Raw genomic sequence first — 13307 nt, forward strand, 5'->3', positions numbered from 1 at the left:
AAAATATATTCAGTATTACTAGATAAGGAGAACATGTACACATTTTACAGTAGTTAGTGATGTACTTCAAAGTCATTTATGCTGAAAGAAACCAGACACAAAACAGTATATATTGTATGATTCCATTTATATAAAACTCTAAAAAATGCACATCAACCTATGGTGACACAGAGTAGACGAGCGGTTGCCAGGGGCTGAGGATGAAATGGATGGACTAATGGAAATGTTCTGTATCTTGACCGTGTTGGTGATTACATACACATCTTTCAAAACTCATCTAATTGTATAACTTGAATGGATTAAAAGATACTTACTAAAATTAATAATGTTAAAATCAAGATTTTTGGACTTCAAATGATTGGAGGGCTTTTCATCACTCAAGAATAATCAGAAAAACTAAGGAATCTGCATGAGATGTCTTTCAATGACAAAAATAGACCATATCCATAGTGGGTATTGGGATTCCAAGTAAAGATATAAAGATTGAGATTGCACTCTCTAAGCCATGCTATTTCAACAAAATGATCATATGTCTCATTTTGACCTCAAAGCATTCCTATTAGACAAGTGATAACACTGCGCTAGTTTAACCAATTAAAATATAGGTAGAGAAAGCTTAACTGTAACTTGGCCAAAATCACAAAGAATTTTCAGTTCAACTGAGAATTAAACCCAGGTAGTCCACATTAATAGTGTATCACTTTTCCACCTTAGGCTGACCAAAATTTAAATAATAATATTTATGTATTTATACGGTGTAGGGAAAAGAGTATTCATACCCAGCCGATGAGAGTTTATGTTGACACCACCTTCAGGAAAACATTTTGGCAATATCAAAACTTAAAATGGACACAATTCACAACCTCTTTAAGCCAGCTAAGTGTCTTCTAGGAAATTACACTCTTCAAATATTGTTCAAAGTATGTTTTCAAGGATGCTGCTATATATCACTTTTTTTTTTATTTCAGCATATTATGGGGGTACAGATGTTTAGCTTACGTATGTTGCCCATATATATTACTTTTATGACAGAAAATCTGTAGTAAACAATCTCAATGTCAACCAATGGGATGGTTAAATAACTGATGGTACACGGCACACTGCCATAAAAAAAGACTAAGATTTACGTAAATGTCTCAAATCATAGAACTGAGAGTGGAACAGTAATTTGGCAATTATAACTTAATATAAAAAGTAATTTTAAAAAACACTATCGATAGGACAAATTTTGAAAGAACTGCTGACTATTCTCAAATTACATTTAAAAAACCAATCAGATCTTTCAGGTGATTTGGGAAAGACATATACAGACAGAAGAGAGAAAAACTCAAATAAATTAACTTGTACTAACACTGACATTTACTATGCAGGCATGAAAAAGATAACCAACTAGGCTACCCTTTAATTTACGAAATTCAAAAGGACACAGCAAGGCACCTTGTGACTCATTCTCCTGCAACGCTCAATGATGTCTATACTAAACCACCTGCACTGGGCTCAGCTCTCAAGAGGAAACGCTCATGGATTTATAATCTATTACTATTCCCTAGCTATACACTGTCCCCCCAAAATTTTATGCTTTTCTAAGAAGAAAAAGACCCCAAAATGTAATAATCTTATGCACACACAAGACCCATTAGGCATCCAAATATAAATTTGTGGAACAGTTTTAGCAGAAACATATAAATCCATGGCAATTTCATAGTAAATTTATAAGATTTCTAAAATGTAGTTTAGCAGAAGCATATAAATACAGAAGAGGAAAAAAAAATCCTCTTGAAGGGGGCGATGCTCTGGAAGCAAGTCAAAACATTCAAATAAAGAAACCAATACCGAATAATTCCTTGAAAACAGTATTACTTAAAAATGTTATTTGTATCATAAATTGAGGTCTTATTATTTTATTAAAAAGGGCTCTAACACACACAAGTATTTTTAATGACATTAAATCAACCAAAATGATTACAACTGAGTATGTAAAGATATAACACCAATAATCCTTTATGTTGAGAATGTCTATACAAACTGAGGCACAGTTCACTTGAAAAGGTTCTTATGAAAAGGTTTCTGACATTATCACAGAATGTGGCTTAAGGTGGGTAACTTCAACCCTACTAGTAGTGTTTTATCTCTGTAATTCTCCAAAATATTTTACCATAACAAGTACCCATCCATAATACTCACTCAACAAATATTTTAGAGACTATCTTATGGCATGTATGATCACGTCAGGGACTGGCTATGGCAGAAACACGGAGCACAACTTTATAGTGGTACTAAAATGTACACTCATGCCCTCACAATGTGAGAGGCAATTTGGTACAGTGGGAAGAATGCTAACCCAGGAAAAACCAGGTAGGTGAAAATTCCTGCTCTAACCTGCTAACAAGTCCTTTACAATTTTCAGATTAACAGAACCGTGTGTTACATATATCACGCAAACTTGATTCAAGAAATTAGGCTATGTAAGTATTTAAAAGATAAAAAGTGAAAACACATTTTGTTACATTTTAAAGCTACAGAGCCTCATGACCATTAGAAATTTAAAAATATTCTAATCTTGAAAAAAAAACCCAGTGAATTCAGTATTAAAGCTGTAGTATTGGAACTGCAAAATGTCCTACCCCAGGTCACAGGATTCCTTAAGTATTAAAAAAAGAAATATGTACACAGGAAATTTTCCAACAAAATGTTTATCCTTTTATAAAATATATTGTGTATTTTTTAGAAGAGAAAAATATTTAACTAAAAATCCCAAAATGTACCATTCTTTCAAAAAAAATTTCAAATGACACATGATTTTTACTTCTTTATAAATAGACTATATATATGCTTCTCTTTGTAGGTCTGCACCTCTAGGCCTTATTATACAGATAAGTATACCAATTTTTGCATTAATAATCTATATAAACTAAAAATTTGTCCTTTAGAGAATTTATGCAAGTGTATTAAAGGCTTTGGCTTTTTTTTTAAACTTGTGACTAAATAGAAAGTCCCCCCACCAAGTATTTTTAATACTTCATATTTTATTCAAAATCTAACACTTTTTTAACCATTAATTAAGAAAAGAATTCAAAGAGCAAACAATAAAAAATGCTTTAAAAACTGTGGCAAATTCTCTTTTTAAAAGTATTTGCATATTTAAAACATTTTATTAATGTGTAAAAGAGAAAAAAAGCTTTAAAGCCAAAGGTTTATTGACATGATTATCAAAGCTTTCAGTGAGTAAAACAAATCTTAAAATATGCACTGAGAGATAATTACTGTTCATTTTAATTTCCTTTCATCTGAAATTCAGAAGTAATATGTGTCCATTTTAGGGAAAATTTATATATGAAAAAGTAAGTTTATTAGAAAAATAAACAACTTTAAATCTTACAATATTTTCCACTTTAAGATTCTTTTAGATAAAGCATATGTGCCTTATGGTTTAAACATAATCTAATTTACAAAATCTCATTTAGTCCTATTTAATAAAACAAAACACAAAAACACAAATGGTGAAAACAGCAGACTATTAATAACCATTAAGAAATCCAATGTAAAAGTTCCCCCAAACCACCAATTGTTGCAGGTACCTAATATGGCAGTATTTACTATAAAGTATATTAAACAGTTTTCATTGAAACTTAATGTACTGGTTTATTACCAAGATCAACATATTAAAATGCAAATTGTGTGATCTGTTTATTTCTCAAAAAGTTTTATCAACTAGACAAAGGATCGGCAAACTTCTTAAAGGACCAGAAACAGGTTGAGTATTCCTCATCTGAAGCGCATGGGACTAGAAGTGTTTTGGATTTTGGATAGTTTTAGATTTTGGAACATTTGCATGTATATAATGAGATATCTTGGGGATGAGACCTAAGTCTAAATACAGAGTTTATTTATGTTTCATATACGCCTAAACACATAGGCTGAAAGTAATTTTACATAATATGTATAATAATTTTGTGCATAAAACAAAGTTTTGACTGCAACTTGTCACATGAGGTCAGGTGTGGAATATCAGCGCTCAAAAACTTTGTGCCAGGCACAGTGGCTCACATCTGTGATCCCAGCTACTTAGGATGCTGAGGTTGGAGGATCACTTGAGGTTCGGAGTTCGAGACCAGCCCGGGAAACATAGCAAGACCCTATCTCTAAAAATAAAAAACAAAAAATGAGAAGTTTTGGCTTGGGGGCATTTCGGATTTTTGGATTAGGGATGCTCAACCTGTAGCAAATATCTTGGGCTTGCAGGCCATGAGGCCTCTCTACTCAATTCTGCCACTGCAGAGAAAAAGCAATCACAGATAGCATATAAATGGGTATGCCTGTGGGCTATAGTTTGTACAATGCTGAACTACACATAAATTAAGAATAAGAGACTGATGATTTCAATTGTCATATTAAAAATATACCATACTCAAGGGAAGGAGGAACAATATAGATGGGTAGACATTAATAAATGAACATCACAAATTAAAATTTTCCAAACTTATTTCCCAATCACAATCAAATGTGGATGTATATGTATACATATAAGTTATAAAACTAGCTCATTTTAATTACATGTTCTTTTTGGTGTGTTAATAGTATCAAACCAATAGTATCAAAATCAGATAAGCAGCAAAAGGATGATAAGTGACTGAGTACTCAGAGGTTAATCAATAATCATGAAATTTGGTATTGACATCTAAGTATTTCTACACAATGAAAAAATGAATTTATTCACTGTGCCCTAAAGAAAATATTAGATGAATAGTTTCAGATGTCATTTTAAAACTTAATTGAATTGTTACTTGAAGCTAAATGTGATTTGCTTTGTTTTATTAGAAAAAATACTCAAGCAAGGTCTACAATCATCGGTCAATTAATAATGACTTACAAGAACATGAGGCAATAAAATAAAAATACAAGTACAAACTATATATCCGAAACACGTCTATTTGGCAATTTTATAACAAATCAAATTTTAAAAAGAACAAAAAAGATTGCAGATTACTTCGCAGATACAGAATAAAGCAATTGATGAAGTGCTTAAGCAAAAGAAAACAAAAAAAAGTAAGAAAACACACTGCTTTTCTTCTCTTTTTAAAAATAAATCACATTTGCTACAGATCATATGAATAATACCCTTATTAAACAACCATTCCAGAATGTCTTATAGTAGCAGTGCTTTTATTTGCACTTCATTTAATAAGACTCATTTCATGTATATAGCTCTTTACCCCATTGTTAACGAATAAAAGCCTCTTATAATTTTTATTTTTTTAATTTTTTAAAGCAAATGAGAAATGATTTATGTATCATGGAACCTTTCCCATTTTGGAACCAAAGGTTTTAATTTTATATTTTTGTCTATTCTTTATTTAAAAAATTTAGTGTAAAAACTGCTGGTTTTTGTATCACTGTAGTAAAGTGAAAACTCCTCAATCAGGAGTATTTTCTGCAGTTTGACTGCATATAACCACATACTTTACAATATGTCCTTCCAACAGTAAGGAAATAATTGATTTCACGATCACTGTCAGAAATGAGTGCCATAATTCTATTATGGGTATAGGTCCTCCCTCAAAGACTTTCTGGAAGGATGTTCAATGTGTTTTGTTCTTATAGATATTAACAGTAGTACATAGTCCCTTAAGTCTGCAAAAGACATTTATTGTTAAAGAAGGTGCTTTATTAACAATTCCTCTGGCAGCACTAGTGAATTACAATATCCTTCAATATTATTTCTACCATAATATATACATTTAACTTTCATGCCTCTAGAAAAACATCTACAGTACATTTTCAAATATAAAAATATATTACAAATCTGCTGAATTATTTACAAGCAATGTTCTATTATCTCTATGCAACATTTGTTTGATACAATACTAACAAGTTACACATATTTCCATTTTTGTAAGTTAAAAAAACTCCATATGGCTTCTTGCTTACCCAGCAAGAAAGTGATTTTATTTTCCTTTTCAAAACCAACTTTGGTGCATAAAGGATTCAGTTTGAAGATACTTTTAAAAAAAATACAATTTTTCTTACATTAAGAAAAAACAACTCAAAAACCAAATGCTTCCCTCAGAAAAAAAATTAGAGTCATATAGGTTAAATGAAAATACGAAGATTATTCAAATAACTTGAAAGAGAGGTTTTTCAAAAACCGTTAACAGATTAGTTATATAGGTAAATATTAACATACTGTACTCCATGAGAAAGCCCTAGTCCTGAAAAGGGAGCCACCAGACATACTGCAACACTCTTTAACAGTAATTTTCAGCCCTAATTCGATAGACGAATTTTTAGTTGATTGCAAATGTCGTTCACTGTTTGCTTAAATACAAATTGAACACTTTTCTTATCAGAGTTCTGCAAAAGAACACAAATGGCAACCAATCACATCTATTTATCATAATTGAAAGGTAAATTATCTCTTGATAATCTTCATTGTCTAAATATTTCTTAATATGACTTCAAATCAATAGACACTGTCAAGACAAATATCCTTACAGTGCTTTTGGTATTTGTAAGGGCACATGTTGTAATTGTTTTCTTTCCAATGTAAACTACTGTAATCACTAAAGGGAAGAAAAAAAAAAGCAGCTTAAAGCAGCAAGCATGCAAAGCCTTTAAGAAGCTGTTCCACTAAGTTGCCAGAAGAGTGTTTGCTCAGTCTCCCACAGTACCATTCCATGAAAATGTGGATATACAGTAATATATTAATATATTCCACAGAAGAGCCTACTTCATTCACAGAATGTTTACACTAAGCATAAATATTATTCTAAATACTGGATTAAAAAAAAAAGGTAGGGGGTTGACTCTAATGTGCAACTTTTCCTAAACCCATTGTCAGTGACTAAGACTGCAGGTGTCCCCGCTTGTTTGCTTTTTATGTATTTATTTATTTTTTACCTCTTCAACCTCTTCTGCGGCATTGTTCTAGAAAAAGAGAAAAAGGAATTTCTTTTATTCAACTGAAACAAACACACTGAGTAATTCAGAAGAGACGTTAAAGATACTTATAACATATAGGCAATGTGATGATCATAGACCATCATTAAAATTTATCTCTAAAACATTTATACATAATGGATACAAATTTAGTTATACAATATAGCTGTTTAATAAATTTATGTAGCTTTATCTAGCCTTACGTGTTTCTAAAAAAGTAAGTCTAACACATGCATTTAACCAACTAGTACTTTAAAACTGATGTTTAAATCCCAAATAAAGTTGTCCCTCAGTATCCCTTGGTATCCATGGGGAGGGAGGGTTGATGCTCAAGTCCCTTATATAAAATGGCATAGTAACACCCATATCCTCCTGTATACTTTAAATCATCTCTAGATTACTTATAATACTTAATACAATGTAAATGATATATAAATAGTTGTTAGTATAACAATTTTTCTTTATATTATTTTTATTGTTATTTATTTTTCCCTAATGTTTTCAATCCATAGTTGGTTTAATCCACAGATACAGAACCCATTGACACAGAGGGCCAAGTGTATGCTCTTTTTAGTCTCATTTTGAAGTTAAATACATTTTTGGAAGATTTGCCATGCTTTCATTTTGACTTGTGCACAATTTTTTTAGGAAATTATTTCTCCTAAAAAAAAGGAATAACTGTTTTTTCTCCTTACTTAATTTCACAAGATTTTTTAGTCAAAATCCAGAAATTTAAGCGAAGATGCTACACCAGGGCAAATAAAGGGGCTTCTATGACTCTATACCACTTTACAATAGACTCAAATCTGAATGCCAGAAGGGTAGAAGCACGAAAGTTTAGAATCAAAATTAAATTAAGATTTCCGAGGGGAATGGTTAAGAAAAAGTAAATCTACAGAAGCACCTAATATGTCTCAAGAACATCCTCATTTCCCTAGAATGAAATCAGTAAGAATAGTGGAATCACACTGAAAATACACAACTATTCTTATGTACTTTGGGACATCAGTTCTAAGCTTGAATATTTTTTTTTAAATCACTTTCACTAAAAAATATCTAAATTGCTTTCTATGTATCACAAAGGCAGGAAAAATAAGCTGTTTTGGTGAGAAAGGAAAACCCTTTGAAAGAAGGAAGTAGGATGCACGGCAGAAACAGATTAATCTTAATTTAAGAACCATGCCCCTTTGTCAACTCTTATAAAATGTTTAATGGCAGATTTAAAGGCAGAGTGGTTCTCTCAAAACATCACTTTTTTAAGATGCTAATTTTAATTACCCCTCTCCAAAGAGTCAACAGAAATAAACTTTAAATTAGGTAACAGTAAATAAAGAATACTCAATTGTTTTTCTTTATAGAGAGGTTACTTGTGACTTTTCCATCTTTTTTTGGTAGCAAATTTCCCTTGATCCTCTAATCCTTGATAATCCAGCTCGTTCCACAAAGAACAAATTTTATTATACTTAGTAGCACCTTCATCAAAAGATGTTTTAAATTTTTTTCTGGAACAGAGAAAACTTAAGAGTCTCAATGTTTCCATGTGGCTAAACCAATTATATTAGAATATAATTTACAGAATACTGTCACAAATTAAAGAAATCTTGCTGTATTGAATAATATTCCAGAAAGTTGAGTCATGGAATGAACAGAACCTACAAAGTATTCAATTACTATAAAATTAGATTGTATTTATGACAGCCAAAATTTATATTTGCGATTATCAATTATGTCATTTTATTCCTGTCAACCTACCCTTATGCAAAATACATACTACTAAATTAAAATTTTATTTAAAATCATATAAAGTCCTTTCATTAAGAGTGCCTTTTAAAAACTGGTTTTGACCATTTTCACCACTTTTTTAATCACCCTAGTATATATTATTTGGAGAGAGGCAGTATGGAGTTCAGCCACATACTATCTGTGTAACCTTGGGCATATTAAACTATTTAACCTCTTGCCCTAGTTTTCCAATCTGTAAAAACAGCAGTAGTAACAGCTACTCCCCAGAGCTGCTGTGAGGGTGAAGCACATGTAAAGTACCCAGCAAAGTGACTCAGCACATAGAAATGTTGGTGTCTTCTCCTTTCCCCCTATACCTTCATAAGCACAGTACACTAAAACAAAGGTGAGATCAGAAAATTATTAGAAGTGTGATACTCTGAGCTACCTCTTTTAAATCTAACATAATAGTATTTAAATTGCTCTTTTGAAAAGGTGGTTTGTGGGGAGTATAAGTTAAAAAAAATTCAAACGGTTATGGTATTTAGGACTCATGTGATATATTCCCAGGTCCACAAAAGTCCAGTATTATAAAAAGAATTACATACTTAAACAAAAGGCATTTATTTTCAAATTACTATGTGTATTACAATCTAAGCTACTTAAGATGAGCCTGGAATTAAACAGGCATATGAACTTTAGTAAGATCTTTCTCGATTCTACCATTTTTTAATTCTTTGTGATATAATTTCCACATACAAAAAAACTCCAGAAAGTAAGATATGCTTGGTGTTGAAATTCAGCACTTAAAAGTAAGTCCTAACTTATCCAAAATTTAGAAAGACAAGATTACAATTAAAAAGTAAAACACAGAGTCAAGAATTAAATTACCTGTATATGTTTGGGTCCAAAAGCAAGGCAGTATCTTTGGGTAGCTTTGATAAATGAACTACTTTAGTTTTTAATTGATGTCGTTCACTTTCATTCACCCACACATCAGGCAGACTATTAATTAAAAAACAAGTCAATAATAAAATAACATTAATTTTAGATTTACCCTTTATATTCCCCAGCCTTTTCTGCCAGTTTGATCAGGCCACCCACGCTAACAACTTTCTCAGAAGCCAAGGAAGCTGAGCCATCAGCCTCAGTAGTGGGACATGGAGTCTCCCAAATAAGAAATAGCAGTATTAAATTTCAACATGAATTTAGGAATTAATAAGGAATTCTTTGATGGCAAAGCCTACCAAACTTAGAAACTTATCAAAACACATTGCCTGGCTTTTAACTGAGTGAAATTCATACTTACAGAAGTTTCCTTACTAAGACAGAAGTAAAAACTCTAAGATTAAACTCCACTTTTTAAAAAAAATACACGTGACCAAAATTCTAAGTTCAAAGAAATTTAATTCTATAAAGAAATTCAAATAAAAGTATTTTGACATTTGGATTAATCAATTTCCAAAAGACTAGGAATACAAAGACATTTGAATCTGATAGGTTATTTTTAACAGAACTGTGTTTATAACCTTAGTATATAAAGAGCTTTTAAAAACTACTATGAGTCCAGGCATGGTGGTGAGCACCTGCAGTCCCAGCTACTCGGGAGGCTGAGCCAGGAGGATCGCTTGAGCCCAGGAGTTTGAGGTTGCTGTGAGCTAAGCTAAAGCCACGGCACTCAGGGCAACAGAGTGAGACTCTGTCTCAAAAAAACAAATAAACAAAAAAAACACTATGAAACAAATGAACTCTCATTAGGAAAAAAGGGATGAGAGAGAAAAAAGACCAAAGAACAATCACCAAAGAACAGTTTAAAAATTATCCTACTTTTAATAAAAGAAATGTAAAATATAAGAGGGACATTTAAGAGGCAATATTGATAATAAGCCAGAGAATTAAGTTCTCTAACATAGTAGATGGGACCATAAATTGATACAAACTTCCAAGGAGGCCATTCCTATCAAAAATCTTAACATATTGCAGTCTGCATATCAATAGAGATTTTCATATCACTTAATAGTTGAGAAAAATGGTTAACCTTAATGTTCATCAAAAAGGAGTTAGTTAAATAAAGAGTAGCATTTCCATAAAACTAGTCTAGGCTAGGGAGGTGGGAAAAAGCCAAGAGGGGCTCTGTGGAAGATGTTTCATATTAATGGAAGTTTAATAACCACAGGATTTTTTAAAAAGTAAGCAGATTTAATATGCTAATGTGCATTATAAATTCCCAAATCTATTTAAGAACTCTTAATTCATATCACACTCATTATCATCTCCTTAGAACAGAGTTGGTAAAACAATATTGTAGAAAAATTAATAACAAGGACAAATATTATCCACATATTTGAAGTTAAGTATACACAATGAAATCCCCTTCATTTAAATTTATTCTATTCTTGGTGCTTATCAATTTTGCCCAAAATTTCTGTGATACACCCTCATTGCCTTTTATAAAAATAAAATTTTAGGCCGGGCGCGGTGGCTCACGCCTGTAATCCTAGCTCTCTGGGAGGCCGACGCAGGTGGATTGTTTGAGCTCAGGAGTTCGAAACCAGCCTGAGCAAGAGCGAGACCCCGTTTCTACTAAAAAAATAGAAAGAAATTAATTGGACAACTAGAAATACATAGAAAAAATTAGCCCCAGCTACTCGGGAGGCTGAGGCAGAAGGATCACTTGAGCCCAGGAGTTTGAGGTTGCTGTGAGCCAGGATGACGCCACGGCACTCTAGCCCGGGCAACACAGTGAGACTCTGTCTCAAAAGAAAAAAAAAACAATTAAAAAGGTGAAATTCTGAACCTTATATCTTGAGCCAGGTACTTAAGAGCTTTCAGATTATCACTTTAATCCTGATAACCTGTACGTATGATTTAATTTCTGTAAGTCTTTATTTGAATTTAATAACTTAATTTTTGTGTGTAAGTTTCTAAAAAAATAAAACATAAGTCTATTAGTTACATGTAGTATTTCAAATACTTACATGTCTTCAGGCATCCAATGAAGTAAAAGTTTTATCTTTCCAGAATCCTCTTTTCTCTTAGCTATTACCTGGTAATGATATGAAATCATAAAAACAATTTGTAAATCATCATTTTCATTTATTGTTAAAAGGCACTTTTGCCTCTAATCAAGAACTTAGGTGTTCATACCCTGGAAGAAATATTACCATCATAACATCCTGCTCTCTCCGCTTTGTAGCACTCAATCCTTTGTCTTTCCCACAAGACTGAAAGCTCCACGACACAAGAAGAATCTTATCTTTTGAACTTTTGTATCATACCACCTTTAGCAGTGTTAATATAAAACCAATTGTACTCTTTAACACCCATTACTATCTCTATCCAAGCCGCCATAACACTAGTTCAGGTCTCCAATCTTCTAGACTTCCTCAAGTCCCCAAAGCCATTCCCCACTCAGTGTCCAGACTGTTTTTTCCAAAACACAAATTCAGTGTAGTATCACCTCCTGACAAACTCTTCATAGGTTCCCTGAGCACTTAGGAAAAGGTCACTCAGTATAGTGCACAATACTCTTCAGGATCTGGCCTCTGTGGACTCTTTTTTTTCATGATTTTCTGCCTGGAATTCCTTCGGCCTCATACTGAAGATGGTTTCCCATACTACGAGACATATAGAAGAAATTTTCTCATCTGACCTCTAACTTACCAGAACAACCAACTCTCCAGGTTTTCTGTGCACCAGCAGCACTCATGTTTTACAGAAAAACGGCTACCACAGATCAGACACTGTCCTGGGTGCTAGGCACACAGCAGTGAAGCAAACGAATACCCTAGTAAAACTAAAGATTTGTTTCTAGGAACACTGTGTTGACAGCTTTTGGAAGGCTTGCTAAAGGTCAGTTCCTTAAAAAAGGATGTGCTGTAGAATTACAGTAAAAGACTAAGAATAAAAATCATAAAATGTCTCAAAGATCCATACATTGGGCTATTTCTAATGGCTTTTCAATTGTCTACAAGTTCTATTAAATAAATAAAAACTGCAAACCATGTGATTATGACTTTGGTCCTATATAAAATAAATTACTGAACATTCATTTACCTATTCAGATAAAATGTCATAAGGTATATATGCTTGATTTTTTTATTACTTACTTTAACTTGGGCAATTAACATAAACTACAGGTCTTGGTTAAGTCAAATAAAATTTGTACCAAATTTTTACTCCCATCTCCCCAGTACTTCTCTGCCTGGAATGTGCAATATCTACCTATACTCATAGATAATCACAAATATCCTTTTTAGGATGCATTATCACCTCCTCTTCCTTGACCCTAACTCCAATAATGGATTAAGGGTCTCTAGCATTTATAGTATGTGTCTCGAAAATGCTGAGTGATTACTCAGCGTGTATTACTATATTGTGATTGCTTTATGTGCCTATCTTCCCTCCCAGAATGTGGACTATTTTGTCCATCCAGTGCCTACCACAGGTAGTGACCCACAATATTTCCAATAAATGGGGAATGCAAGCATAATTATAATGAAATATTAGATAGTCATTTAAAATTAAGGTTTACTGGGAGGCCGAGGCGGGCAGATTGCTTGACCTCAGGAGTTCGAGACCAGCCTGAGCAAGAGCGAGACCCCGTCTCTACTAAAAATAGAAAGAAATTAATCGGACAGCTAAAAATA

At 32.5% G+C, this 13307-nt stretch overlaps 1 protein-coding gene across 2 annotated transcripts in view; it reads right to left on the reverse strand.

Annotated features, from left to right (window-relative positions):
- Positions 1-4784: 4784 nt before the first annotated feature.
- Positions 4785-13307, reverse strand: part of AEBP2 (AE binding protein 2) — a 67945-nt gene continuing 59422 nt past the window's right edge. For both annotated transcript variants that reach the window (XM_012662801.1, XM_012662802.1), the window contains exons 6-9: positions 11637-11704; positions 9550-9663; positions 6898-6924; positions 4785-6351 (exon numbers count right to left, since the gene is read on the reverse strand). In XM_012662801.1, coding sequence (XP_012518255.1) covers positions 6306-6351; positions 6898-6924; positions 9550-9663; positions 11637-11704 — 255 coding nt within the window. In that variant the 3' untranslated portion in view covers positions 4785-6305. The remainder of the gene's footprint in view (positions 6352-6897; positions 6925-9549; positions 9664-11636; positions 11705-13307) is intronic.

Source organism: Propithecus coquereli, unplaced genomic scaffold (genome assembly GCF_000956105.1).
Source record: "Propithecus coquereli isolate 6110/MARCELLA unplaced genomic scaffold, Pcoq_1.0 Scaffold78, whole genome shotgun sequence".
Lineage (NCBI taxonomy): Eukaryota > Metazoa > Chordata > Mammalia > Primates > Indriidae > Propithecus > Propithecus coquereli.